This window comes from Athalia rosae, chromosome 2 (genome assembly GCF_917208135.1).
Source record: "Athalia rosae chromosome 2, iyAthRosa1.1, whole genome shotgun sequence".
NCBI classification, from domain to species: domain Eukaryota; kingdom Metazoa; phylum Arthropoda; class Insecta; order Hymenoptera; family Athaliidae; genus Athalia; species Athalia rosae.
This window is the reverse complement of record NC_064027.1, coordinates 9,120,867-9,147,162: the sequence shown is the minus strand read 5'-3', so window position 1 is coordinate 9,147,162 and position 26,296 is coordinate 9,120,867. Positions and strand designations below refer to the sequence as shown.

At 42.2% G+C, this 26,296-nt stretch overlaps 5 protein-coding genes across 11 annotated transcripts in view; 4 read left to right on the top strand and 1 right to left on the bottom strand.

The window, feature by feature from the left end:
- The window catches only part of LOC105683396 (flotillin-2), a 135,377-nt gene that overhangs the window by 39,518 nt on the left and 69,563 nt on the right, over nucleotides 1–26,296 (bottom strand). The gene's annotated exons all lie outside the window — the stretch shown is intronic.
- On the top strand, nucleotides 1,239–6,414 carry LOC105683345 (glucose dehydrogenase [FAD, quinone]-like). 2 transcript variants are annotated; one of them, XM_012395884.2, is made up of 5 exons: nucleotides 2,063–2,187; nucleotides 2,660–2,707; nucleotides 3,770–3,996; nucleotides 4,393–4,607; nucleotides 4,698–6,414. In XM_012395884.2, the coding sequence occupies exons 2-5, from the start codon at nucleotides 2,705–2,707 to the stop codon at nucleotides 6,152–6,154; spliced, it is 1,902 nt and encodes a 633-aa protein (XP_012251307.2). In that variant the 5' UTR covers nucleotides 2,063–2,187; nucleotides 2,660–2,704; the 3' UTR covers nucleotides 6,155–6,414. The 2 variants fall into 2 exon arrangements, with proteins under 2 accessions (XP_048505687.1, XP_012251307.2); XM_048649730.1 differs by lacking the exons at nucleotides 2,063–2,187; nucleotides 2,660–2,707 and adding an exon at nucleotides 1,239–1,526.
- LOC105683356 (glucose dehydrogenase [FAD, quinone]-like) lies at nucleotides 6,626–8,885 on the top strand. Its single transcript, XM_048649736.1, has 2 exons — nucleotides 6,626–6,763; nucleotides 6,849–8,885. The coding sequence occupies exon 2, from the start codon at nucleotides 6,884–6,886 to the stop codon at nucleotides 8,762–8,764; it is 1,881 nt and encodes a 626-aa protein (XP_048505693.1). The 5' UTR covers nucleotides 6,626–6,763; nucleotides 6,849–6,883; the 3' UTR covers nucleotides 8,765–8,885.
- On the top strand, nucleotides 9,031–15,577 carry LOC105683320 (glucose dehydrogenase [FAD, quinone]-like). Its single transcript, XM_012395850.4, has 5 exons — nucleotides 9,031–10,708; nucleotides 11,191–12,258; nucleotides 13,553–13,717; nucleotides 13,817–13,969; nucleotides 14,034–15,577. The coding sequence occupies exons 2-5, from the start codon at nucleotides 11,209–11,211 to the stop codon at nucleotides 15,330–15,332; spliced, it is 2,667 nt and encodes an 888-aa protein (XP_012251273.2). The 5' UTR covers nucleotides 9,031–10,708; nucleotides 11,191–11,208; the 3' UTR covers nucleotides 15,333–15,577.
- LOC105683336 (glucose dehydrogenase [FAD, quinone]) lies at nucleotides 17,838–25,572 on the top strand. 5 transcript variants are annotated; one of them, XM_048649731.1, is made up of 5 exons: nucleotides 17,839–17,951; nucleotides 19,253–19,474; nucleotides 20,378–21,542; nucleotides 21,859–22,042; nucleotides 23,529–25,572. In XM_048649731.1, the coding sequence occupies exons 3-5, from the start codon at nucleotides 21,126–21,128 to the stop codon at nucleotides 24,833–24,835; spliced, it is 1,908 nt and encodes a 635-aa protein (XP_048505688.1). In that variant the 5' UTR covers nucleotides 17,839–17,951; nucleotides 19,253–19,474; nucleotides 20,378–21,125; the 3' UTR covers nucleotides 24,836–25,572. The 5 variants fall into 5 exon arrangements, with proteins under 5 accessions (XP_048505689.1, XP_048505688.1, XP_048505691.1 ...); XM_048649734.1 differs by lacking the exon at nucleotides 17,839–17,951 and adding an exon at nucleotides 17,999–18,291; XM_048649733.1 differs by lacking the exon at nucleotides 17,839–17,951 and adding an exon at nucleotides 18,941–19,160.

Sequence of the window (26,296 nt, the reverse complement as noted above, 5' to 3'; positions counted from 1 at the left end):
ACAAATACTTATCCATGAGATCGCGATGAGCACGAATTTGTAGAAAATTCGATCGTTTTCAAATTCTACATTTTTGTTTGCTGTATCACGCGAATGATTTCGCCTGTTAAAGGATATCGTGAGCTGCCCTTCCAATCGACATTTTTCAGAATAATTGAATCGGTAGACCATGAAGCGATCTTCGAGTTCCTCAGCAGTTTACATAAATCTGACTACATCATAAACGCGCGATAAAAATAATCGTAATTATATCTATGCCATTTAGTTCACACTCTAACTTTCTACAGGATGAACCATCGGTAGAATGTGAGTACGAGTAACTATTGAACAATTCTTATACTTGCGTAATGCCGCAAGTATTACATAGTGCATAATGCTACAAGTTTATAATTGCTTCGCGCAATCCTCGTTAGGAAGATACAGAAGACTTTGAGAATGGGCTTAGGTGCATAAAATTTCCATAAAAATGAAAAGAAGAAAAAAAAAAAAAAAACAATAGTTCTAATTTGTGTGAATACTCGTGATTGAGCTTTTTTTGTAGCCATCAGCGGCAAGCTAAGTCGAATTTTTTGAAATTGACGAAATCCAATTAATATGGAAAAAACAAAATTTCGAGAGTTTCAATTTACGGAAACTTCTTTCATGTTTAAAAAAGCTATGGGAGTAATTTAAAAATAGTAAAGTAATGCCGAGACCGTTCCCGGCGTCTGGCGGTACGTCGACCGACGCGTTCACGAGAAAGACCAAAAAAGAGAAGGAAAAAAAAATTAAAAAAAGGCACAGCTGCGCGCAGGAAGAACTGCTACACGGTACATCGCGGTTAGATGACTTCATCCTGAGCCTGTCCGCTCTGTAGGTATCAGCACGTTCCCCGACATATCTCCGCTCGATTTCAGTATCTGATCTCAAGCATCAAACATAAAATTTATCTTGCCGATTTAGAGAGTGGAATGTGAGTGGTGATCGATTGAAGATTTTTTGTTACATTTACCTAAGATTATAGCACGGGTACCACTTTGATAATCTTATCAACTAGATGGATTCTCGATAGGAACAAATCACTATCAATTGCTTCACTGGAATCCAACAACTTCAAATTTCACAGGCCACTGAGAGGTAACGAGAACATATAATTATATGATAATGGGGGTTGATTGGGACAGCTCTGGATGTCTACATCAAATAAATTATGGAAATTTCACTCACAGAGTTCGCTCCTTTCTAGTCTAAAGTAAACGTGCAGACGATGTGTTGATGATGAGCTCATGCCCAGTTCAAAGCTAATTCATGGAAGAGCGGTTCACTGGCAACATATTATAACACGATAGAGAATGAAAAGCAAAAGAAAGTGATATTCCAACGTATAATTGAGCACGTCCAAAACCAGGACAGAAATCAAATAGTAAATCCAAATTTGTTTTTTATCGAACGTTGAACAAATGAAGATCGCAATATCGCTGACTTATTTCTTGCGATGGATAATTTTCGGGTTTGGATCCACGGCAGCGATACGATACGATCATCGAGTGAGTACATTATATATTTCTAGTGCTTCTGAATTCATATTTGCAATGAGTTGACTTTTTGTAACTTATCCTTTTAATCTGTAGATAAGCAGAAATTCAAACTGTTAAGCTTGTGGCTAATTACCTGAGCAATGGTGATTGAAATGCTTAATCACATAGCCCACGGATTATTACGCCAGATAATCGAAGGTTTGATATTAGGACTTTCTGTCACTATTTGAATTTTCTTTCACTCGATCGTGTCCTTGGTTTAATCCTCCTGTCGCGATGCGGAAATTCAGAGATAAAAACTTCGGAATTATTTTCTAGGCCCTGGATTGCGCCTAGTAGATCTAGAAAACAATACATTCATGGATGTAAATTATTTATAAGCACGATAAACGACGATAATGTCAGGAATCTTTATCGCTGTCATGTTAGAGTAATGAGTTCAAATTATTCTCTTCAATTCTTTTAACATTCCTAAACTAGGAATTATGCATAGAAAATTAAAACAACACTGGTACAATGTAAATGAGAAAGATAAATTACTGGAAGTTCGCATAAAAACGAGCTTGATTCGGACTTAGAATTCAAAGGATCGTGGGAGTCTCGTAAAACATCATACCCTAAAGAGTTCAGGGTCAATTATTTAACGTTCGAAAACTACAAGCGAGTACACGTACGTAACGCCTATAACCTTTGAAACAGGAATTCAAATGCATCATAATTCCAGGCTCATTACGGTCTTTGTTGGGCCACAAAGATAATTTTTGGGGTGTTGTACTTGAAAATAAGGGTGCTGAAATTTCTGGTACTCCAATGGGTGATGCAAAGTTACATATACTTGACACAATAATTGATTTGCATCCTTTTTCCCAATTTTTGATGAATTGAACATAGAGTTACCCATGATAGTGGAAGAATATTATTTGATTGGTGCCGATAACTTTGTATCACTCGCGGTGCGAACTAGATGCTCTTATCACGGAGAACATTGGCCAATTTAGCACCTCCATGTTTCAGCGAAAAATTATCTTGATGGTCCAAAAAAGCCCGTAATGAGTCCATAATTCTGATGCGTTCGAAGTCAAGTTTCAAAATGGGGGAGTTCTGGAATTACGTACGTCGAGTAATTGGTATTTGGTGTTTAGTATTTGGTGAAGTGCAGGTCGTTTGCAGAAACAGTTGATTCAAATATGGTAAGTCCGGACCCATTTTTTTTTTTTTTTGCGTTTCTGTTCCGCCTCCGCAACACTTTCGGTATCATTTTCCCTTATCGTCTCAACCATTTTGTAAGTTAAAACTTTTTTCAACCAAACGAATCTCGGGAACCATCGTAATCGACGACAAACTACCCTTATGTAACTTCAACAAATGACGACAAATCTACGCTATTCCTGTTTCACCGGTCATTTTTTAATTCTTCCTTTAATCGGTTCCCACAGAAACAAAAAACGGGTTTAGAAAACCGTTTCGGCCAAATCGATTGCGAATGAAATTTTTAGGAAGCCACCATTAACGGAAGCGGTCCACAAAAATATGTCAATGAACTTAGCGAAGGAAAAAAAAACTAATTGATGTAACAGGAGTCGCGAAGTAGCTGATGTTAGAACGAGCAACAAGTCGTAAAGTTACGTCTTGTTCAATTCCAATGTCAATCCTCAAAATACGTCAATGAACTTAGCGGAGGAAAAAAAACTAATTGATATAACAGGAGTCGCAAAGTAGCTGATGTTAGAAGTAGCAAGAAAAATCGTAGAGTTATCTCTTGTTCAATTCCGATGTCAATCCTCAGCGGGTTAAAAGTTGATTTCTCAAAGATCGTGAATGGTAAAATTACAGGGGAATGTCGATTTCAATACTTTATCGAACTTAGATGTTGCAAGTCCAGGTCTTCCCATTAGGAAATAATGAAACGCATCAACGTACACAATTTTCGAACGAAACACACGCGTTTTGGTACCAAAAAATATTCCGTGGTACAGTGCAGCATCGAATGCGTAGGGTGCGCCGACCTGTCTGTCTCGTCGATATAACTCACTGTAAGGTAACAAGAACTCGCGTGATTCACCAAACATTGTCGTTGAATTCTCGAATGTATTTTACCCGCATGAATTATCTTCGAAAATATTCGACAGCGTGAGACAAGATTTCATCCAATTGCTACTGTATTAGGTTTGAAAAATAAAGAAAGAAATTCAGAAGGGAGTCTGGTCCAGAGCCCCATTTCTAAGTAATCACCGAAACATTTATCCCCGCAGGCTACCAGCACGTTGTCGGTGGGAACCGCAGGGGTTTTCGCCGATCAAATCGGCAGTTATCCCGGCGGATGTTGCCAGTGCAAATTTGAGGACACCCCTTACTTGCAGTCGGCTTGTGGCGCTTCCGCATCCTTCATGATACTGATTCAAAGTCTGATGATGGCGAGGTGCGACATCGCTGACCCTTGCCGACGAAGTGGCAGGAACGAACTACCCGATGGACAATGGTAATAAAAAAAGCAGCAATAATGAATGAAGTAGAAAAAAGAAAAAAAACAACCAGTGTCCAACGAATACTTATATCAATCCTTCCGCTGTTTTAACGACTGTTGGTGTACAGGATGAAACAGACGTTTCTACGTTTAAAACAACAGTATCTGATTATGAAAAAAACGGTCATGTACCTACACCGCGTGAATTAATCTCGAGTATACGGGTAGCAAATAAAGTATTAGTAATCGATACGTCGATCGAAGGTGACACCGGATAGATTTTACAAACGATGACCGCAAAATAAACTACATCATTCATCTTCGTTGCATGGATACGAGAGAGTATCCGATTTGCGGAATATTGTACATGTAGCGTTACGACTTGACTAATTATTTCCGTTCGTACGCGAGGTACGATTTTATAATCGTCGGAGCCGGAGTCGCTGGACCTGTTTTGGCAAGGAGACTCAGCGACAATCCATGGTGGAAAGTTCTCCTGGTAGAAGCTGGCCCCGAAGAACCTACGATGACGGCTTTTCCGGGACTGGCATTCAACGCGATCAATACGTCGTTGGATTGGAAATTTTTGACCGAGCCAACGCAACCGCATCCTACGGCTTGTTTGGGTGAGAATTTTTTCACTTCGAAGTTTTCCATATCGCGAGAATGAGCGTAAACGAGAGAAAAAAAAAAAAAAAAAAAATTGCATTCTTCAGAAAATGGTGGCGCGTGCAGCTGGCCGAGAGGTAAAATGGTATCGGGAACTGGAGGTCTGTACGGGATGATGTACGCCAGGGGTCACCCTGAAATTTACAACAAATGGGCCCGCACCGGTAATACCGGATGGTCTTACAGCGAAATCGAACACTATTTTGAGAGGGCTGAAAACCCGGCCCACCTCCACATGGTCAGCGATCAACCATATCCGAGAACGCGCAACGGAGGTCCGTTAGTCATCGATCATTTTCGACACAAACCCGATTTTTCGGAAGCCTTGTTGGAAGCGGCGAAGGAACGGGGATACAGAACAGATTCACTTCACGAATTCAATCAGACCGGTTTTATGGTGGCGCCGATGATGACGGAAAACGGACTACGTGGTACCACGTCGAGATTTTATCTCCGACCCGTAGCACACAGAAAAAACTTGGACGTCCTGACGAACGCTCATGTGACGAAAATCTTAGTCAAGAAGTGGGCAAACACGGCTTACGGCATTGAGTACATAGATAAGAAAGGTAAAAAGAGGACGGTAAAATGTAACAAGGAGGTCATTTTAACAGCAGGAGCGATCGGATCGCCAACGATTCTGATGGCATCGGGAATCGGTCCTAAGGAACATCTCGCCGAACTCGGAATACCGACGATAAAAGATTTACCCGTTGGTAAAAATCTTCACAATCACGTTTCCATCGGTATCAAAATGAGCATAAACGACACTTATTACGAAACACTGACCTTGGACGCAGTGAACGAATTTCTGGCGACAAGAACTGGTCCGTTGGCGAGCACGGGGCTCACCCAGGTCACGGCATTTCTCGAAAGTAACTACTCAACGGCGGGGGTGCCGGACTTGCAAGTATTCTTCGACGGATTCAGTTCGAGATGTGCAATGACCGGTAATCGAATCGAGTGTCCGGACGGAACCATTGGAAATTGTCCCGTGAGGCGAGAAATCGTCGCTAGACCGACGGTCGTCTGCGCACGGACCAAAGGGTACATGAAATTGAGATCGGCAGATCCGCTGGACCCGCCGCTCCTTTATCCGAACTATTTCGACGACGTGACGGACGAAAAGATCTTGATCGAGGGTATCAAGAAGGTTCTGGAACTGACGGAAACACCTTCGATGAAAAAGTGGGACCTTCGCCTCGACCCGACTCCTCATCCTTGGTGTTCGGAATACGAGTTTGCATCGGACGCCTACTGGAGTTGTTTCATCCGCGTACAAACTGGCCCCGAGAATCATCAAGCAGGAACGTGTAAAATGGGACCTCTGGGAGACGGTCAAGCGGTGGTCGATCCGGAATTGCGAGTTCACGGAATTACTAATATTCGTGTCGCTGACGCATCGATATTTCCGATTGTTCCGAACGCTAATCCAGTAGCAGCGATTATCATGGTGGCAGAAAAGGCTTCGGATCTGATCCGCGACGCTTGGTCGTTCAAGTGAACCAGACCCAAACTGTCCACGTAACAGGCGTACGAAATCTGAATTGTGGGTTTTGCTCATAAATCGATTTCGATAAATTTGCAATTCATAATATATGTAACGCTTTTTTACCCGGTGTGCGAATTCCGTTCCCGGATCGACGATTCGTTTGGAAAAGAAGAATACATATGCAGTCGAATCTCTTTTGAAAAACAATTTTTGTACCGTATTCTACTTGTTTCAATAAACAGAAACCCTCTTCTCCGTAAGCATACCCCTAAGATTTCGGGTTGAATTTTTGTATACCTTCGATGTCGTACAACTAGATTACAACAAAAACAAACATCGATAAATAATAATCATTTAACGACGACTAATCAAAGCGATTCGAACTCTCGCAAAAACATAAGTAACCCGACTAGATCGGGCCAAGCGACAAGCCGAGCTCAAAGCTAAAATAAAATCCACGACGCACTTGCGGCTTAGACGAAAGAAGATCCTGCGGGTTGTAACGCTGATACGTGATAACTGGATCGAGTGGGGACACTGATATTTTCCTGGTCAAACGCATATAACCGGGTCGGCATTAGTTAGCGGTGATCTTTTAGCACCGGAGGCATAACTTGTTCGGTAAGTCTCTCCGTACAATATAAATCTGAATTTTAGTCCTTGGTTCAAGGATCCTTTTGAATTTAAAGCTAGCACGATATTTCAGAAGGTACAAAAAGAGAAAAGAAAACAAAAAAAAAAATGGAGTCATGCTTGGCGCAGGGATGCGTCGGAGCTACAGAGGGCACTCTTGGATTTCTGTTTGCCCAGTTAATGCAAACGCTCATATCGGCGAGATGCGCTATAAATGACGACGTCGCTTATCCACCGGATCGGACATCGCAGTTCCTCGAATTCGATTCCCCGGCGGTTTACGACTTCGTAATCATTGGTGGCGGAAGTGCCGGTTCCGTGGTAGCCAACAGATTGTCAGAAATTGGCAATTGGAACGTCCTGTTAGTAGAAGCTGGAAATGATCCTTCCCCCAGTAGCGAAATACCTGCGTTGGTGATGGACCTTCACGGTGCTCCGGAGGACGTCGAGTACCAGGTTGAAATCCAAGATAACGCGTGTCTCGGTATGTTGAACGGTCGGTGCTCGTGGCACAGAGGAAAATCATTGGGAGGGAGTTCGGTGATAAGCGCGATGTTGTATTTTTACGGTAACAAACGAGATTTCGACTCGTGGGAGGCGGCCGGAAACGAAGGTTGGTCGTACGACGATCTGCTAAAATATTTCAAAGTATCGCAAAACATGCAACCCGATCTAGTCGGTAAACTTGGAACAAAACACTTCGGCGTAGACGGACCGTTGGCTATCCGTAGCTACAATTTCACGGAAAGTTCGATACACGACATCGTAATCGAGGCGGCAAAAAGTCTGGGATTCCCCACACCGGAAGCATTCAACGGCGACGATTTTATCGGCTTCGGCAAATCTCAAGGTACGATGGATAACGGGAGACGAGTGAACACGGCGAAGGCTTTCCTGTCACCGATAAAAGACAGGGAAAATTTGCATGTCATAAAAAATGCACGCGCCGACAAAATTCTATTCAACGACAACGAAGCCACTGGAATCGAAGTGTCGTTGATCAATGGAAAAAAGGTCACGATTCGAGCGAGAAAAGAGGTCGTCGTTTCAGCCGGGAGCATAGCGACACCTCAGCTTCTGATGTTGTCCGGAATCGGACCCAAGGAACACCTGACTGAAATGGGTATAAACGTTATCGCCGATTTACCGGTGGGTAAAAATCTTCAGGATCATATGATTTGGCTCGGAACACGACTGACATACGAGAACGCGACGAACCAACCGAAACCAACGAAATTATTGGACGCGACCTACGAATATCTGATGCACGGCAAAGGTGAATTCGCGTCTCTTGCCGGGGCGGACATCGTCGGATTCGTTGACGTGTTTGACAAGAAATCAATTTATCCGAACGTTCAATTCATCGGTATGTATCTTCCGAAGTACGATGTGGCCAGAGCGCGTTTCTTCGCCAAAGCATTTGGTCTTGACGAAGTCGTGACGCGAGAAGTTGTCGAAGAAGCGAATAAACGCGATACTTTACAACTTTTGACAACTCTGCTGAACCCCAAGAGCAAAGGAGAAATCAAACTGACCAGTTCGAATCCGGATGACCCGGTGCGAATTTATGCCAACTATTTGAAAGACCGGACGGACGTTGACACGCTAGTGAGAAGCGTCGACGTTCTCAAATCGCTCGCCGGAACGGAGGTATTTAAGAAAAATGGAATATCTTTCGATCATACGAGAGTGCCCGCGTGTGCAGATCGAGAATACGACACGAGAGAATACTGGGAATGTAGCGTGCGACACATCGCTGGTACAATTCACCACCCCGTAGGAACGGCGAAAATGGGTCCCGCCGATGATAACAGTGCAGTGGTTGACCCTCAGCTCAAACTCCACGGATTCAAGGGAATCAGAATAGTCGACGCATCGATCATGCCAGAAATCACCAGCGCCAATACGAACGCCCCGACAATTATGATCGCGGAAAAGGCATCCGATTTGATAAAAAACGAATGGATCAAAACTAAGGATGAACTTTGATCCTGCGGCGTATATTCTTTTCATCAATCTGCGTATTTAATTATTGTTTGTACCGACGGTCGATATTCATTAGATCTATACAAGGTTAATGGTGTTCAATAAATGATGATTTTCGATTCGATCGATCAATGTACACGTATAAACGTTCCCTACTCACGTTCGGGTTCTTCGATCGCAATTTTCTCTCTTTCTTACCTGTAACAGAGAAAGTGGAAGTGGTTAATCGGGTAAAAACATTTGAATTCCTGGGTACATAATGCTAATCATTCTCAACTGCACGCCAGGGTTAATTCGGTGCAGCGAATGCTTTTTTGACTCGGATCTTTTTTTGTCTCTTTTCATTTTCTGCAATCACTGCAGCGCCATACCGGCTTGCGAAATCTGCATGTCGGACGACGAGACACCGAACAAACTGCATTTTACACAGAATGACGAGTGAATCGAGTACACCGACGTTTTGTTTCGCTTGGGAAATCGTGTTTCCAGAACGCCGCTGTGGAATAGACGTCCTTGTAAAATAATTCTCGCTCTGAATTTCTGGCGCGACATATTTTCAATATCAAAACTAACTAGTTCGATAAATATGTTGCAAGTTATAACCCGGTTGTCGAAATGCAAATAAATTACAAAATTTAGAACGTCTGATCCGACCGCGCAGGGCGGACAAAGTTTTTGCGAATATTCACCTTTAAAAATAATACAGCTAAATCTGTCGGGGAAATTTTTTTTCCGTCAAATTCAGCAATCGTAATTTACGTAGCGTAGGTACTCTTGTATCGGCGAATACCTTCAATTTCATATATATTTTCATAACTCTTACGAAGTAGAAAATGTTGCTCCAGAATTTCGTAACTCGATGGTTGTTGATGGAATAGTGGATAAAAATAAGAACAAGAAACAATCGCGCCATTTTCTTCGACGTTCGAAAGTTTAGCGATGTCGCACAGGTAAAGTGCGAGCATTCAGATACACAAATCCGAGGCAAATATGTCTATTAAGCTAATTAAGCTAATTTTATCGGTCGTCGTTCATACCTCGAAAATTGGAGTTTTCCGATCGGCAGAGTTCTTCAGGTATTTGATGCGACAGCGTCAATCTATCGCGTTGGCGATTCTAAGACCGTCTGCATTCAGTCGTAACAAAATCACAATCCCTACCCGGAAGTCGGGAGTTACGGATCACCAGAATTTCGAGATCTTGTTCGGAGGGATTTTAAGTAGAAATCAATCGATCATAAGCACAATTTTCTTTCTTCGGGGTCTAATTGCGTAACTCATAGATAATCTCTCGGCTTTTTTTTCAACTGCAGCGCAGGAGACTGGGAAGCGAAGAAACGTCGAACGGCTCTCGATCAGCCAGCAATATCGGCGGGGATCTGATCGATCCAGAGGACCCGCCCGATTCGCGGACGGGGAAGTTTCCACGACTTTCTGAAACTCGAGGTGTTTTTGTTCCTTTCTGGATTCAAGACACGACATTCGCTCGTTTCGACTTCTCGGAGACACAGTCCCGAAAAACGGCGCTCCGGCGGAAAAATTTTACAACAGTATCACTCCGCTGGTTTAAGTGAACAATATCCGAACAATTTTTGAAATCTAAGAAATTCATAAATTTGTGAATAATCAAATCGAATAGGCCATATATCGTGCAAGCTCGGTCGATGCTAACTGTATAATCGGAAACGGGTAACATTTTTTATTCAAAATCAAGAAAATTGTATTCGATACCATTCGCGGTGTCGGAAGTTAAAAGAATCAACCGGAATCACTGAGAATGTTGCCAAATTGAAAAGATAGTTATCGACTAAGTGTGCGAAAAACACATCCTGTAAAAAAATACAATGTTAAATTAGTTTCCCACGATACCAAAAGTTCGACGATACACTCTTCCCGTACTTTGTACTTTTTTGAGACGAAGTGAGACCGCTGAATAAAAGAATAATTGGTAAGTTGAAAACCTTGCAAGAATTTTGAATGGGAATCCACCATTAGAGTCATTGTTTACCTTCCTCGTGACCTCTGATACTTTCTCAATTCGGCATCGATTCGCAAATTAAGAATGTCACGATACGGGCCAAGAGCCGGGCATTGAAAATAATTCTCGGTAATTGATTACGTGAAAAAGGAAGTATAAAAAGTCCAACCGCCGGAATTGTAACGTCATTAAAGTAAACTTTAGGATAGCCTCGATTTGAAAACTAATTAACACCGATCCGGATCACGAGTTAGAGTATAACTTTGCAGCCTGCGAATTATGTGCCTTTGGCAACCCCTCGCTTTCGTCCAACTTCCTACCGCCTGAATAAACTTCGGAACGTACAGTTTGCTATAACTTAACGTCATTAGGCAAGCTAAATGTGTTGTGTGCAAGATGAGCGAACTTCTCTGTTCGTATCGCGCGACTAAATCCGTCTGAATAATTTTCAGATTTCCATCCCGATCGCCATGTCTTGGGTGCCTCCGGATTTATCGCAGCTTTGCGAACCGCACTCAACGTTGTCGTCGTGTCAACCAGCCACCTACATGTTCCTGGCTCTGATCGCCCGCCTCTTTGGTCAATCGAGGGACAATAAATACGCTCATTTTCAAACACCCACAGCTTACTCTCCTTACCTGGACTTTGACTACGGGCGAAAAATCTCGCTGTCCAATTTCCAGAGCAGTCCGATAACGTCGAGTGGAGGAAAGTCCGATGTGGAAAAATTCACCAATGTTTTTGCACCAAAAAGTTATTCGACGAGCAGTGAAAATCCTTTCGCAAAGTACGAGAGCTTATTCGGTACGAGTCTCATACCGAGCACTAATTACGTAGGTGATCCCAGCGCGTCTAGGGGATCGAAATCCGTGAGAAATTTTGGGAGATCGAAGGATCTAAGAGCGTCGAGATTCGGGAAACCCGAGAATCAACGATATTTCGGATCGTCGGTAGAAAATTCGCCCGAAGATCACGTCGTCTACGGTGAAATGGCGGAATTCAAACTCGGCAATTCGGATGTCTCCGTCCCTCTTTATCCCCCTTTATCGTACGGTAACGATTTCAAATACGAAGCTTACGCAACGGACGGCGTGCCAAAAACTGTGTCATCTCACGTACCGACGACATCCAACGTTGAAGAGGCGCCGAAATCAGCGTTGCGACAAATCGCGCAAATTCACGGGACGGTTGGTCCGGACGTGATACCGGTGGTCGAAACCACCAGGGAAAATGTCAAGCCTTTCTTCGGGACGGGCTTCGCGATGTACGACACTTGGAAACAGAATGTTAGAATACCAAAAATTGAAGGAGAGGAGAACAAAGAAACGGGAATAGCTGGCGCCCGTTCAGAAAATTACGAATACAGATTGGCGCCCCAGGAGGTAGCGGCGGAATCGTCTTTTTCCAGCGATATAATCGGCAGGGGCCTCGGCGTCGACGAATACGATTTCATAATCGTTGGCGCTGGATCTGCAGGATGCGTCGTGGCGAATAGATTGTCGGAAAACAAGGAGTGGAAGGTGGGTAATGTGCGAAAGATGGGCACCGCGATATCGCGATTATCATTATCGTTAGGGAAACCTTCGAGCATCCGTCAACGGAATGATCGTGCGTAATGTAACGCTTAACAAACACGAGTAGTACGAATGTTACGCACGGAGAGTACGAAGGAGAAAAAAAAAAAATACCGAAGAGAAAGAAACTAAAAAAATATCTACAACGTGATCAGCGGCCCATGAAGCACGGTGCTCTCTAGAATTAGCATAGCGATCTCGATTTACAATTTAATGAGCAGTCTCTGAAAATTTTACTCCAAAAATCCAATGAATCGAGTTTTCACGCTGTTATGTATCGGGTCTAGATGTCAGCAGGCAATCATTCCAAGGTTGAATGATTACGGTTTATAAATCTATAGGTTTATAAAAACAAAGAAATTATTATTCGAATGTGCCTCGGCTGGGCCGAAAAAAAAAAAGGAAAAAATACAGAATCGCGATCGAATGTTATTACTTTTCTTCTCTTCTCGAGATCGTTCGGATACTCGAAGAAAAATCCAAAATCCTCGTGATCATACTTCGAGAAATTTGTGCACTTGTCTGGACCAGCATGTGCGTTGCACTGGATTATTCATTTTTGTCGTGAATTTTTTCTATTTTTCTATTTACTTATGCAACGGGGAAAGTTGTCAAGAATATAAACGTGCAGTGGTTGAACTTAGTTCCTAATAGACTGTCGGAAAACGGCAAAAACTGACTAGTTTGCGTAACCGTGGATATTCTGATTAAATGCAGAGTGCCATTGTTCGGCAACGACCGAACACTTCGTTTAATTACACCTTTTTGCCGTGACAAACGAACGATCCGAACCCTCGATTCCATAAATGGATCACATTGGCACCGAAGCCCAACGGATACGACGACGCGGCATTTACGCAATCACGTAGATTCATTCAACGAATTGCACTATATGCCGTCGTCATTTTCAAAAGATGAAAATCGTGACGATGTATTCCGATCCATCCATGAGATTCATTGAGTTATCGCCAATTTCTCGCTCTTCAGAAAAGAAAAATCAAGATATCTCGATGAGAAAAATTCGTGGATCGAAATATTTTCGCGCTTTGGTTCAATGTATCTAATGGTCAGAGAACTGTTCGAGCCCGAGTTTCCTTGAGGCAACCCGTTTCGCACGAAGACACGACGTGTCGCCGTATCTCGGATGAAAAAATGTTCGAATTAAGCGATTCGCGGCTTGTTTTTCATTTTTATCGCTCATGTAAATGGCTGCCTCTCTCTTTTTGGCTGACTTTTGCAGGTTCTGCTGTTGGAAGCTGGTATAGAAGAGCCAGAAGTCGCCGAGGTACCGGCATTCGCATCGATGTTACAGGCCAGTAGTATCGACTGGATGTACCGAACTCAACCGGAAAAATATTCCTGTCGGGCGAGAAGAGGCAAGACTTGTCCATGGGCTCGAGGCAAAGTGCGTGTCACCGCTTTTTGCTTTATGAAATTATACAACTCCCGTATTCCTTGCGTACAATTTTTTCACGAATTAGTAATTTTCTCCCACCTCCAAAAGGTCATGGGGGGATCCAGCACGATCAATTACATGATCTACATTCGGGGATCACCCAGTGATTACGACGAGTGGGAAAACGAGGGAAATCATGGATGGGGCTACGATCACGTGCTTCCGTATTTCTTGAAGTCGGAAAACAACGAGGATCCGGAGGTAACTCGCCAATCGCGCACGATGAATTTTCGAAGAAAATATATAAACTATCGAACTTTTTCAGATCGTACACGAGAATCCTAAATACCACAGCAAAGGTGGTTATCAAAACGTGGAAAGATTTCCTTTCGCTGACAAAAACGTTGGGGTGTTGATGGACGCGTGGCAGGAATTGGGATACAAGAAAATTGACGCCAACGCCGGAAACGAGCAGATAGGAGTGATGAAGTTGCAGATGACGTCGATACACGGCGAAAGACAGAGCACGAACGGAGCGTTCATTCGTCCGGTGCGCGAAAAACGAAGGAATTTGGAAATTGTTACCGAAGCACACGTGACCCGGATACTGATAGATCCGAAAACGAGACACGCCACGGGTGTGGAATACGCCTCGACCAAGTCCGGTTTCCGGAAAATAGTAACAGCTAAAAAAGAGGTGATTTTGAGCGCGGGTGCGATAAATTCGCCGAAAATACTCATGCTCTCGGGCGTCGGTCCGGCCGAGGAACTCGAGAAACACGGGATAAAAGTTATCTACGACTCAGCCGTTGGACACAATTTACAGGATCACGTGACCATGGACGGTCTGGTTATAGCGTTGAGCAATAAAACTCGGACCGATAAACAGGACGATGATAAAAAAAGGGACGTTTATCGCTACAAGCAGACGCACAAGGGGCCATTATCGGCTACCGGCGGTCTAGGATGTGGAGTATTTGCGCAAACACTTTACGAACATGGTTTCGACAAACCGGATATACAGTACGCCTTCGACGCCAGTAACGTTAAAGATTATCTAACGGATCCCGCTGGATTTGGCGAATCGGCGGTCGAGCCACTCTCTTACTACGACGCTATGAATATCAGGCCGATTCTTCTGAGCCCGAAGAGCCGAGGAGTCATCAAGCTGAACGACACGGATCCACTGTGGGGTCAGCCGTTGATTTATCCGAAATATTTCACCGCCTATCCGGACTTGGACGCGATGGTGGCCGGGATCGAGATAGCTCTGGAACTTTTCAAGACGGATTCCTTCGAGAAACACGGCTTGGAACTCGTGGACGCTCCTCTTCCGGCGTGCGAAGAATGGGAATTCGCCACCGGTGAGTACTGGGAGTGCGTTCTGATGGAATACACCGGTACGATTTACCATCCCGTCGGAACGTGCAAAATGGGACCTCGCGAGGACAGGGAGGCGGTCGTGGACCCGAAACTCAGAGTCTACGGAATAAAGGGACTGCGCGTCATAGACGCCTCTATCATGCCAAAAATCGTCAGGGGAAACACGAACGCTCCGACCATCATGATCGCCGAAAAGGGCAGCGACATGATCAAAGAGGCCTGGAGTCACCACCGTCGTTGACGACGACTATAACCGACGCAACGTGCAGAATGTCGTTCGACGTCAACGGTGAAATCGTCCTCTTTTTTTATCTCGTTGAATTTCGGGTGATTTTTAATAATGAAACGACACTTGCTACTTGTTGATGAAAATTGTTAATAAATTATACGTTACATCTGCTGAAGTTATTACCGTAGGTAAGTTTTGTTCTTGTTCTGTGTCATAAATTGTATTTCGCGATGCTATAAAATGACTCGTTTGTTGGACGTGGTAGCATTACATTTCCTGTCCGCAGTCGTGTTATACTTTTTGAATACAGGTTTGTATTTTTATGAGCGTGTACCAGACGGGGATAAATATGGTGTAATTATTGAAGAAGTCATCCGAGCCCAGGTTTGCGATTACGGAATTTCAGAAACTGCATATTAAAATGTCTCTGCGCCGCACAAGTCCCAATAAATCTTTCAACCGTATTCAGTAGAATACAAACTGGTTTTATTTCAAGAATAATTGGAAAGTATAACGTAGCTACAACCGCTGCACGCTCCTCATTTTTATTCATTTATTGTGTTTTTTTTTTTTTTTATTCAATTATCAACGATAGACCACAGAATAATTTTTCCGATCTTTCTCCCGGAAATTCGCGAGCATCTGGACCAGAGACGCTGAAGAAACGAAGGAGTTAACGGAAGTTCGACACCGTCTTCATCTTGTCGAATGAAATTCAAGATGATCCGTCTGGACCCTTCCGCTCCGATCGCGCTCGTTGGATATTGCGTAACTATTGATCACCGCGAAAAAAAGTTTCTATTCAAAAGTCAATAAATTAAATCGAGAAAGCGTTTTCAGCGATTCGACTAGCGTCGTACCGTCTTTTTCCATACTTTGAGTTGGATAATTTTCAGGATTACCAAGACCGTCTGTCTGCGATCGGCGCGAGGTGTACGTGCACAGGTCCTTATATGCAGACCGAAAGTAGAAAAGGAGAGTCCGGTGCAGTTCGAACGACCGATGACTCTCTCGCTCAAACATATCGTTTCTCCCATGCGGACTTTCGTCGCTGATTGTGAGACACGTGGTCATGTACGGCATATATGTATACCAGCTGGCACATATACAAATACGAGTCAACTCACATATTATATTGCATACCGCAGTTCGCGTATGTGCAGGGCATCATGAGAAAGTTCAACGCGAAAGTCAAATTCCATCGTAAAATAAATAATTTCAATTTTCATTTCTTAATTGCGTCCGTTCAAAATTGGCAATTATACGATTAAATATATTCGTTAGAACAAAATTGCGGTTACGAACCTCCAGGGCTACCGGTTTTCGGTAAGCGGATCTTACCACGATACCGTGACAATATTGATCGCACGTTATCGCCGTTTACTAGCGGTTTCCGGAGGGTCGAAACAACGTGACCGATTCCAACACCGTTCTCCAGCTTATGTACGGGAGCATAATGAGTACGATTTCTTGGATCCAATTATAGCTCTCATCGCCATGAAGGAAAGATTGCAGGAGGCTACGTGACTTTCGTAACATTTTATAGTTACCGTTATAATTTTCGCAACGATTCAACTTACGTCCGTACGTATATGGGTGTTACAAAAACAGAAATATAAGAGATAGAAAAAGAAACTAAGAGACGGAAAAGTCAGCGAAATTCTCCAGCGTTTGATCCCGAGATTAAGTGTCTTGATTTTAATTGAGGTGATAAGTCAAAAGTTCATCCAGCTCGATTGTTTGCGCAATTTAAACTACGTGCACGGAGTGAAGATCGACGCGCGTTATAGTGTTCGTTTTTTCGTACGCGCGACAGACGACTGTATACCTTATATAATTATTACATACGCTCATTACAATACAATATATCAAAGCGTTATAGGTATACAGGTATTACTATGCGTGGATATTTATATAATGAATTTTTACGAGTATAACAAAATTGTAGTAAAATCACAGAGCAATAATAACAGCAATTCGTATGTTACGTGCAAAAACGTTTTGGTCGGATCCAGCGACATTGCGAAAAGCAAATGCCAATATTGGCGTACCTCGAAGTTGGGATAACTAGAAATTGAAGTGAGTCGTTGTATTTGTTCGTCGAATCGTTCCTAGGCACATACATCGATATTTACCTATGTAGGCATAAATGTTTGGAATACGACTCATAAATACATGATAATTGGTAAAATAATCGGCTAGGTGCTGTGACGGCACGACTTATGTCCGAGTTAAGTTTCCTAATTTCAGACACTCTTCTCACTTTATTTCCGTTGATAATTTTCGAGCTCTACTTCCCGAGCAGGAATCGACATTTGTAGCACAAGTAGCTCTCCTCCCTTATTCGCGGATATCAGAAAATGCAAAATTTTCGTGCTGCGCGTATCGAGCCGAAAATTCGGTACCGATTCATCCGGGATACTCGTACAAATCGGTGATAAGTTTTTTCATTCCGTTTTTCATTCACGTGAAAGTGGAGAGAGGGTAACCAGAGGTCTTGAATTCGCCTTATGCGTAGTCTCGATTGTCGACGAGTCAGTCTTTTACTTTCACTGACTCGGTACGGCACTGTCTTTACTCCACGTGGTCTTCAAGGGAATTACACGTCTTTGCGTTGATGACAGATCGATGGTAAAATTAATTTCATCGAAGTATAAAGAAAATATTTGATAAATATCCGTTTTTTTTGTTTTTTTTTCTCGTTCTTGTGAGTAAACCGAGGCATAATGATTCGGGCTCTTCGCGGTGTATCGTTAATTCAGTCATTGGAAAAAATAACAAACGAAATATACAGAGACCGAAGTTTGAGTGAAAATTTTCTGAGTAATCACCGACGTACGATACGAATGATGGAATCTTTTCTTCTTTGTGTTTTTTTTCATTTTTGCACACACGCACTTTTATCGAGTGAGTAAAATTGATAGGACGATTGAACAACTTGTGGGAAAAATTATTCGAGATAATACTTATGGTGAGAAAACTCCAGCTTATAACATACGAAAGTGCATAGGGAATCCGGTATTTTGAATATCCGGTACCGGTGCTACAAAAATATTTTCTAAAGAATCGGCCGTCAGAATTGCGGCGACTTACGTAATTTTTCAACGATTTTTAAGCGCGCGTATATCGTAAAGTAAATTTTATAATTCTAACGTTCCTCGGCGATTATTCTTCTAAGATTGCGTAACATTCAAATTATATTATTTCACCCCGCTGCCCGGAATTATGGTGAACGATCGAAAGTAACAAACACTATAAAAATAAAAGTGAACGTAGAGAAAATTATACGCTTCGAATGTATACCTATGTAATCCCATATTATACCATCGTCGCTGTGATAGGTAATACTTACTACATACTCGATCCATCGAGAGCAATAAATACGTGAACGACAAGAATTTGATCATTTTTCGAACCCCGCGATTTTTGTTTTTTTTTCTGTGTGTTTTCTTTTTTCTTCTGTATGAGTACAATCCGTCTACCGACTTGGCCGACACGCTTAATAATTTAGACCAATTCAGAGGTTCCTTTCTTTCGACACGTACCACTTATTGTGGGGTCACAGGAAAAGATCTCGTTAAAACGCGTGTTTTCTGCCGACTATGCGGCTGGACAAAACTTTTTTTTTTTTTATTTTTTCAACAGCCTGACGCGTGCCTACTTTTTTATAGAACGAGCTTTTGTGGTTGTTAACCCGCGCTTCTATCGTGTACGCAACGCTGTCAAATGTTTCAAAATTTCAAAGAATAAAAAAAATAGAAAAGCAAAAAAATTCAAATACCGATCGTGGAATAATGTCTGGTTGGGGATATTCCTTGGTTCCTCTCATCGAGGTGACGAGTGACTGATCCAGAATTGCGCCAACGTGAAAATTCTTCATCTTTTGTAATTACCTAGTTTGGAAGTCTAGTTGGATTTTTTTTGTATTTCAGTTTCACGTGTTCAATTTGGAAATGGAAGTTTAAACTTCGTGCGATCACTGGAGAGAAAACAACGAAAAATTATTCAGACCAGAGGAGGGATAGAAATTCTAGAATCCAGAGAGAAATTCTAGAGGAATAAAAATTTCGAAAGTTTTGATGTACAAGTGTATCGGTATAGCTTACTCTGAACTTTCAGACCTAACCGAATTGAAATGAAAATTTGCTGAAAAAGTAAGAAAAAAAGCTACATACATCCGGCAAAAAGAAGGGATCATATATCGTGTCCTAAGTGAAAGGGATGGGAAAATTAATCCAAGTGACATTCAAATTACGTTACTTCGTTGAACCCGTTTTGCGTGTCCAGTGTTCGCGTGTGAATTTTTTTAGGAACATGAGTCGGATGCACATATCGCAAATTCCAATTGTTTTCTGGCAATCGCGGATACGACGGCGTTGTTAGTTTTCCCTGAGCAGATATAACGGCGTTTTATTCGGTCATACGAAATCTGTTCTCCGTTCATATTCTGTCGTCTGTTATTTAGAAAAATTTACATATTATTCCGGCCGTTTGCTCGCATTCGTTTGAACGTTCGATTTTTGAGTGACGTATGATCTCTTCAAAGATAAAAATTGAATCGAGTTACGACGCTGATTGGTCAAGGGAAACACTAGAAATTGCCTGATTAGACGGACGAAAAAAATAAGTATCTATTTTAAACGGAACTGATTAATTGCAAAAGGTAGAAGACCACGGGCAGCCCACGCCACACCTCCGGTTTGGAAGCGGAACCAAATGATTTTATAATGGACCCGAATACGATACATACATACATACATATCTGTGAGGATTGAAAGTAAAAACCAGTATACGAGTAATCTCTTTTTCACTGACTGTAAAATTATCTGTGTGAGATAATTTTCGACATTCATGAATTCGTGTAATATGTATGTTATACGTACATCACGGTGCGTGTATGAGTTCTCTGAAGATAAATTTCGCGTAACCCGCGAAAGTGTTTTAAGTAGGGCAAACAATTCGCTCCAAATGAACGCATTAGAGCCTAAAACTCATATAAATTTCGCGATTATTCGCGTCGCGATAATGGCTAATTTTACTTCACATTTTGGTTACAGGTTCTTCGTTGCTTCGCGCTGAATGACTTTAGATGTCCATGAGCGCATAGACGGAGGGAACGGGTTGACCGGATGGGGGAATAAACGACTCTAACAAACGGAAAAATCGACAATGAATAAACAAAAAGTTAAATAAAATTAAAACGCAAAAACCGTTGTGGCAAAAACTAAACAGTGTATAATAATGGTGAAAATAAGTCGGCAACTGATCGGTGTGCCGAAGGAAGTCCCGCAACGATTAGCAGTCTCCAGGATAATCGATGCAAGTCCTTGTTCTATATCGACAACTGTGGAGTAATAGCAATAGAAAAGAGAAAAAAAAAAAATAGTGCAAAAGTATCTTGCAGAGCTGCTGGTGCAATTTAGTAAAAAAATTGAAAAAAAAACAAAAAAACCAACCGTTCAAGTGACGTATAATTAGCATAAAATTACTCGTTCGCGGCTCAATAATTTTTTTTTTTCTTCTAATTTGCACCATTAAACACTTATAAATGTATGTATTTATGTATATGCAGACCGTATAAAAGTTTTTGAGATCGAGTTTCATAAGATTTAATATTTTTCCAAGCAAATACCCACAGGTACCTGACATAGGTTTAATACGTGGTGTTTAATCTCGAAAGAGGACAGAAACTTTTCATTCGGAGCGAGAATCGATCGAACCTCAGTCGTCGAAGTTATTCGTCTTCGTCGTTGAATTTTTGTGATCCAAATAAACGACAAAAATTGAATAAATAAAAATAGAACAATGGCGGTCGGTCTTGTGACGATTATAACAAGTGCGGTCAAAGCAGCGACGGTTCTACTGGGGGTGGGAAAGTTGACTTTTATTCCTACGCTTATAGTAGCGTTGGCCTACTACAATTACGACCTGATGGATCCTGAAAATCAGCCACGAGATACAAAAGTTATTCGTAAAGAATACGACTTCATCGTGATCGGTGGCGGTTCCGCGGGAAGCGTCCTCGCGAATCGTTTGACCGAAATCCCGGAGTGGAGTGTCCTGCTACTAGAAGCTGGAGGATATGAAACGGAAATCACGGATGTTCCGATCCTTTCGTTGTATCTTCACAAGAGTAAATATGATTGGAAATACAGAACGCAACCGCAGAATTCGGCCTGTCAAGCCATGGTGGACCAACGGTGCTGCTGGACGAGAGGAAAAGTGAGCTTTTTACTTTACGAGTTTTTTTTTTTTTTTGTCGATAAAATACACGACGTACGAACACAAATGTGAGACCGAAAAACTATTCACTATGATATCCGGAAGCTATGAAACGTGTTCCCGCAGCACGGTCAGAACATTTTCGATGACAGCAGTAAAACTGGAAAAGAAAAGTTGAGAAATCACTGCGCCTAACTATGCGGTTGTTATCGAAATGATGATTATTTTCCGTATAAAATTATAGCTATAAAAATCTCATATGGTAGCCTAAAAATAATTACCGATGCCTCTGGAGTTAATATGAAAATGTTAACAGGTTCTCGGAGGATCGAGCGTGCTCAACACGATGTTGTACGTCAGAGGAAATCGTCGGGACTTCGATCAGTGGGAAAGTTTTGGTAACTACGGCTGGGGTTGGGACGACGTCTTACCCTATTTCAAAAAGTCCGAAGACCAGAGGAACCCCTACTTGGCTCGCAATACCAAACATCATAGTACAGGTGAATATCGCGCAGACGATAACGACGATAAACGTATTTCCTCTCACATCAGATTCCGAATAAAGACGTGCGGGGAGAGAAAAAAAAAAAAAAAAACTGTTCCTGATCGGTTCATTGAAATTTTCAATCCAATCGCGTGCGTGATTTTCGGACATTTATTCTCGCATAGAGCGACGTATTACGTGTATTGGTTATTTATACATTGCGAAAATAATATTTGACTCAAACCTAAGAGATGTGGGTTTTCTCCTCTCTTTTTATATATCTATGAATTGATTCCGATAAAAGTAGAAAGTATACCGGAGAGAAATTCATATGTTTAATGGCATCGAATGGGTGTTGCCCATGGCGTCGAATGATAATTTCTACAGCTGGATGAGCTAGGGTTATTAAGACCGTGTAGATGACTTAATAATACATTTATAGGCCGTCCTAATGACCATAAGTTCAAACGGAATATACGCTGAGAGAAAATATGTGAAAATTTCATCCAAGGCAAATATAATTTCTCACCGTATATCACGTCGAAGTGCGGGCAACGACGGCGAAATTTCAAAGGAATCCCCACTCGTTGAAAATTCGGCGATTCCTAGAGACGACTTGCGAAATTTGTTGTAATGTCTAATGCTTTTTATAGTCACGAAATTGTATTTTTATAGTTTTTCTTCATTGTTCTAATCGATGTTCCATCAACCACTCAATATTCATGAGTTCTCGGAGACGCTGATTCCGATTCTGATGAAAACGAAAAACCAAATACGCTGGGGGAGAATTTGGCAAATAAAAAGTTATCGTTCGATTCACGAACCCCAGGCTCGCCCCCAGGTTACTAATATACGAGAAAATGATCAATTCTTCGTTTTTCATAATTATTAAGCCACCACCTTCGATCTACCATTTTGGATTTCTGTTATTATCAAATTTTGGAATCAGATTTGTGATCAGCGATACCAAAAAAATCCAAGCGCAACGAGTTTCGCTTGAAACATGATGAAATGAGAAAAGGTGCATCATAAGCAAAAAGGTGTCCTCCCTGAAGGACATCGTACCTCAAAGGGTTTTGGCGGCGCTATCGAAGGTGGAATTTTTTCACTTTCTTTTTTTTCCCCTGTTTTCTCTCAGTGCCCGATATTCTTGTGGAAACCTAACTCGATGTGAAAAATTTCAGATGTAACAGTAAATCTGTACGTACATATATGAAACGTCTGACTCATGATGAGTCTAAAAAATATTTCCCAACATAATTCTCCTACTTCTTCAATTAAATAGTTGGCGTAAGATATTATTACAAAGATAGAATCTCGTCATCCTTTCGCTGCGAGGGATAAAAAATGCTGGATTAATACTTTTACATTAAACCGTACCTCAGATACTGCAGAATGTAGGTCGTAGACAAAATATTGCAGCAATATATGAGAAATGACCGTGCAAAAAGGATGTTCGCAATATTTCCATATACCTGACCGTGACCGTTTTACAATTCCAGGTGGCTATCTCACCGTACAGGACGCGCCGTACAACACTCCCTTAGGAGTAGCCTTTCTTCAGGCGGGTGAAGAAATGGGTTACGACATCGTGGACATCAACGGTGAACAGCAAACAGGATTCGCATTTTATCAGTACACGATGAGAAGAGGTACGAGATGCAGTGCGGCAAAGGCATTTATACGGCCAGTGAGACTACGTAAAAATTTGGAAATTTCTCTCTGGTCCCACGTGACGAAAGTGTTGATAAATCCCGAGACTAAGCGAGCTTTCGGTGTAGAGTTCATCAAGGAGGAAAAACGTCACGTCGTGTTAGCGAAGAAGGAAGTGATTTTGTCCGCCGGAGCGATAAACTCTCCCCAACTTTTGATGCTATCGGGCGTCGGCCCTCGACATCATCTCGAAGAGGTCGGAATTCACGTGATAAAAGACTCTCCCGGTGTGGGTCAGAATCTCCAAGACCACATAGCGGTCGGCGGTCTGGCTTTCCTAATCGACCACGAGATTAGCTTGGTAATGAATCGTTTGGTGAATATAAATTCAGCGTTCAGGTATGCCATTACAGAGGACGGCCCTCTAACCTCCAGTGTAGGTCTGGAGGCTGTTGCTTTTATATCAACGAAGTACGCCAATGTAACGGACGATTGGCCGGACATGGAGTTCATGCTGACGGCGTCGTCGACGAATTCGGACGGCGGTACGCACGTGAAAAATGCACACGGATTGACGGACGAGTTTTACAACGAGGTATTCGGAAAGATAAACAATCGCGACGTGTTCGGTGTATTCCCGATGATGTTACGTCCGAAATCTCGCGGTTTCATAAAACTGAAGTCTAAAAACCCTCTGGACTATCCTCTCATGTATCACAATTACTTGACGCATCCGGACGACGTCGGGGTACTCCGCGAGGGCGTCAAAGCCGCCGTAGCGTTTGGCGAAACGACGACCATGCGAAGATTCGGTGCAAGATTTCACAGCAAACCGGTACCGAATTGCAAACATCTTCCTCTGTTCACCGACGATTATTGGAACTGCGCCATTCGACAATATACCATGACCATCTATCATATGAGTTGTACGGCGAAAATGGGGGTTCCCAGTGACCGTATGGCCGTTTTAGACCCCGAACTCAGGGTATACGGAATTCAAGGTCTCAGGGTGATCGACGCTTCTATTATGCCAACGATCACGAACGGTAATATCAATGCCCCCGTGATTATGATCGCCGAAAAGGGGGCGGACATGATAAAGCAACAGTGGCTGTGGCAGAGAAGGAGTGACAATAACACAGTTGGAGCAGCGTGACGATCTCTCGTTGATTGACGTCATTCACCGACTGCGTTTCAAATGTTTTGTTTTCTTTCATACTTCATCTCCAAAAAAGTGAAACTCCATCTCCGAAATTCCTTCGATTCTCCATGACGTCTGTGCTCCCCGAATGTCATCCCTTTTTCGTGGCATTGTAGAATAGAACTAGATATTTTTAAACTAATAGAAAAAAAAAAAAACAATCTCAACGTGCTGCGAGTGAAATGAAGCGAGATCATTATTCACCAGCCAGTTGTACTACCTCAGATCCCAGACCACAGTAAAGTCCGGTGTCAATGAGACCAACTAACAACAATGACGAAAACTAAAAGGCAATGAACGAGAACTTGGACATGAAATTATTCCAACTTAAATATGAGTCAGTTACCACCAGCGAATGGTTTTTATTCGTCGTTGAGAACGATTTTCAGGTCTTTGATTCGATCGATCGAATTCAGCCTGAATCTACAGCGATGAGCTGAAGGAAAGACTGTGCAAAGAGTGCTCCGAATTGCCCCGATGGATGTGTGTGTAAAAATAAGCCTAACAATGAAAAAATAACGCGTCGATTGATTTTTGATAAAATCCCAAGAGACATCGATGATTAGAATAAACTGATTCATTAAATTATCACTGTTGACTAATTCTTAAGAATAGCCGGTAACACGTTTATGTATATAATGTTATCGGATCTGAAATCAAAAGAATAAATTGTATAGTATATTTTTCGATTACGTCGTTCACGCGTTCACGATTTTCTCCTGCCCCGCAGAACTTTCAGTTGTTCCATTGCCTCACACTTAGCTTAGTAATAGACAACGTGCTAATTAACCGCGAATCTTATATGGGGTATTTCGTGCCAACTTTCCCATATTCTAAGGCTCACTATTTCTTTTCATCTTTCTAATTTTAGCAGGTAATGGTAACACCTCGGAAGCCCTGTTAACAAAAATTTTCTTCCCGCATTCCTTCAAGTGCCTTAAAAAAGAAAATCACAGACGTTTGTAGATCGAGCTTTTAGAATTGTGCTTCAAAAATTATCCAAGTCGAATAAAAGTGTATAAATTTCACCGGAGGCGAGTTACGTAACAGCTGAAACTCAGTTCTGTGTAACGTGGCGGTTTCATACTCCGTCCCATGTAATAAGTCTGGGTCGGGTGCAGAGGGGGCTGGTCGATTGCCCGTGGGAGAAAGTTAAACAGCTGTGATCGAATAACATCGATGACAAGCATGGCCTTCACTGTCGAGTAACAATATGACGAAAGAGTTCTCCATTCCGATTGGTCTGGCTATTCGGCGGTGTTAACAGGTGTTACTACGATCGGCTATACGTCCGATGTCCAATACCGTGACCTTTATGCCAAAGGAATTACCTGTTTCCTAACTTTAGAATTTCCGGCCTACGTGATTCTTCCTTCGTACGCAAATGTAAATTAGTCAACTAACGAAAAAAGATAT

What these genes read in the sequence shown, in the direction of transcription:
- LOC105683356 (XM_048649736.1), top strand. Translation starts at nt 6,884, where the DNA reads ATGGAGTCATGCTTGGCGCAGGGATGCGTCGGAGCTACAGAGGGCACT.
- LOC105683345 (XM_048649730.1), top strand. Translation starts at nt 1,440, where the DNA reads ATGAAGATCGCAATATCGCTGACTTATTTCTTGCGATGGATAATTTTC. An exon ending in GAACTACCCGATGGACAATG is followed by an intron (nt 3,997 to 4,392) that starts GTAATAAAAAAA and finishes TTCGTACGCGAG; the next exon opens with GTACGATTTTATAATCGTCG. An exon ending in GCATCCTACGGCTTGTTTGG is followed by an intron (nt 4,608 to 4,697) that starts GTGAGAATTTTT and finishes TGCATTCTTCAG; the next exon opens with AAAATGGTGGCGCGTGCAGC.
- LOC105683336 (XM_048649732.1), top strand. Translation starts at nt 21,126, where the DNA reads ATGGCGGTCGGTCTTGTGACGATTATAACAAGTGCGGTCAAAGCAGCG. An exon ending in GCTGCTGGACGAGAGGAAAA is followed by an intron (nt 21,543 to 21,858) that starts GTGAGCTTTTTA and finishes AAATGTTAACAG; the next exon opens with GTTCTCGGAGGATCGAGCGT. An exon ending in TACCAAACATCATAGTACAG is followed by an intron (nt 22,043 to 23,528) that starts GTGAATATCGCG and finishes TTACAATTCCAG; the next exon opens with GTGGCTATCTCACCGTACAG.
- LOC105683320 (XM_012395850.4), top strand. Translation starts at nt 11,209, where the DNA reads ATGTCTTGGGTGCCTCCGGATTTATCGCAGCTTTGCGAACCGCACTCA. An exon ending in CGGAAAACAAGGAGTGGAAG is followed by an intron (nt 12,259 to 13,552) that starts GTGGGTAATGTG and finishes TGACTTTTGCAG; the next exon opens with GTTCTGCTGTTGGAAGCTGG. An exon ending in AAAACAACGAGGATCCGGAG is followed by an intron (nt 13,970 to 14,033) that starts GTAACTCGCCAA and finishes GAACTTTTTCAG; the next exon opens with ATCGTACACGAGAATCCTAA.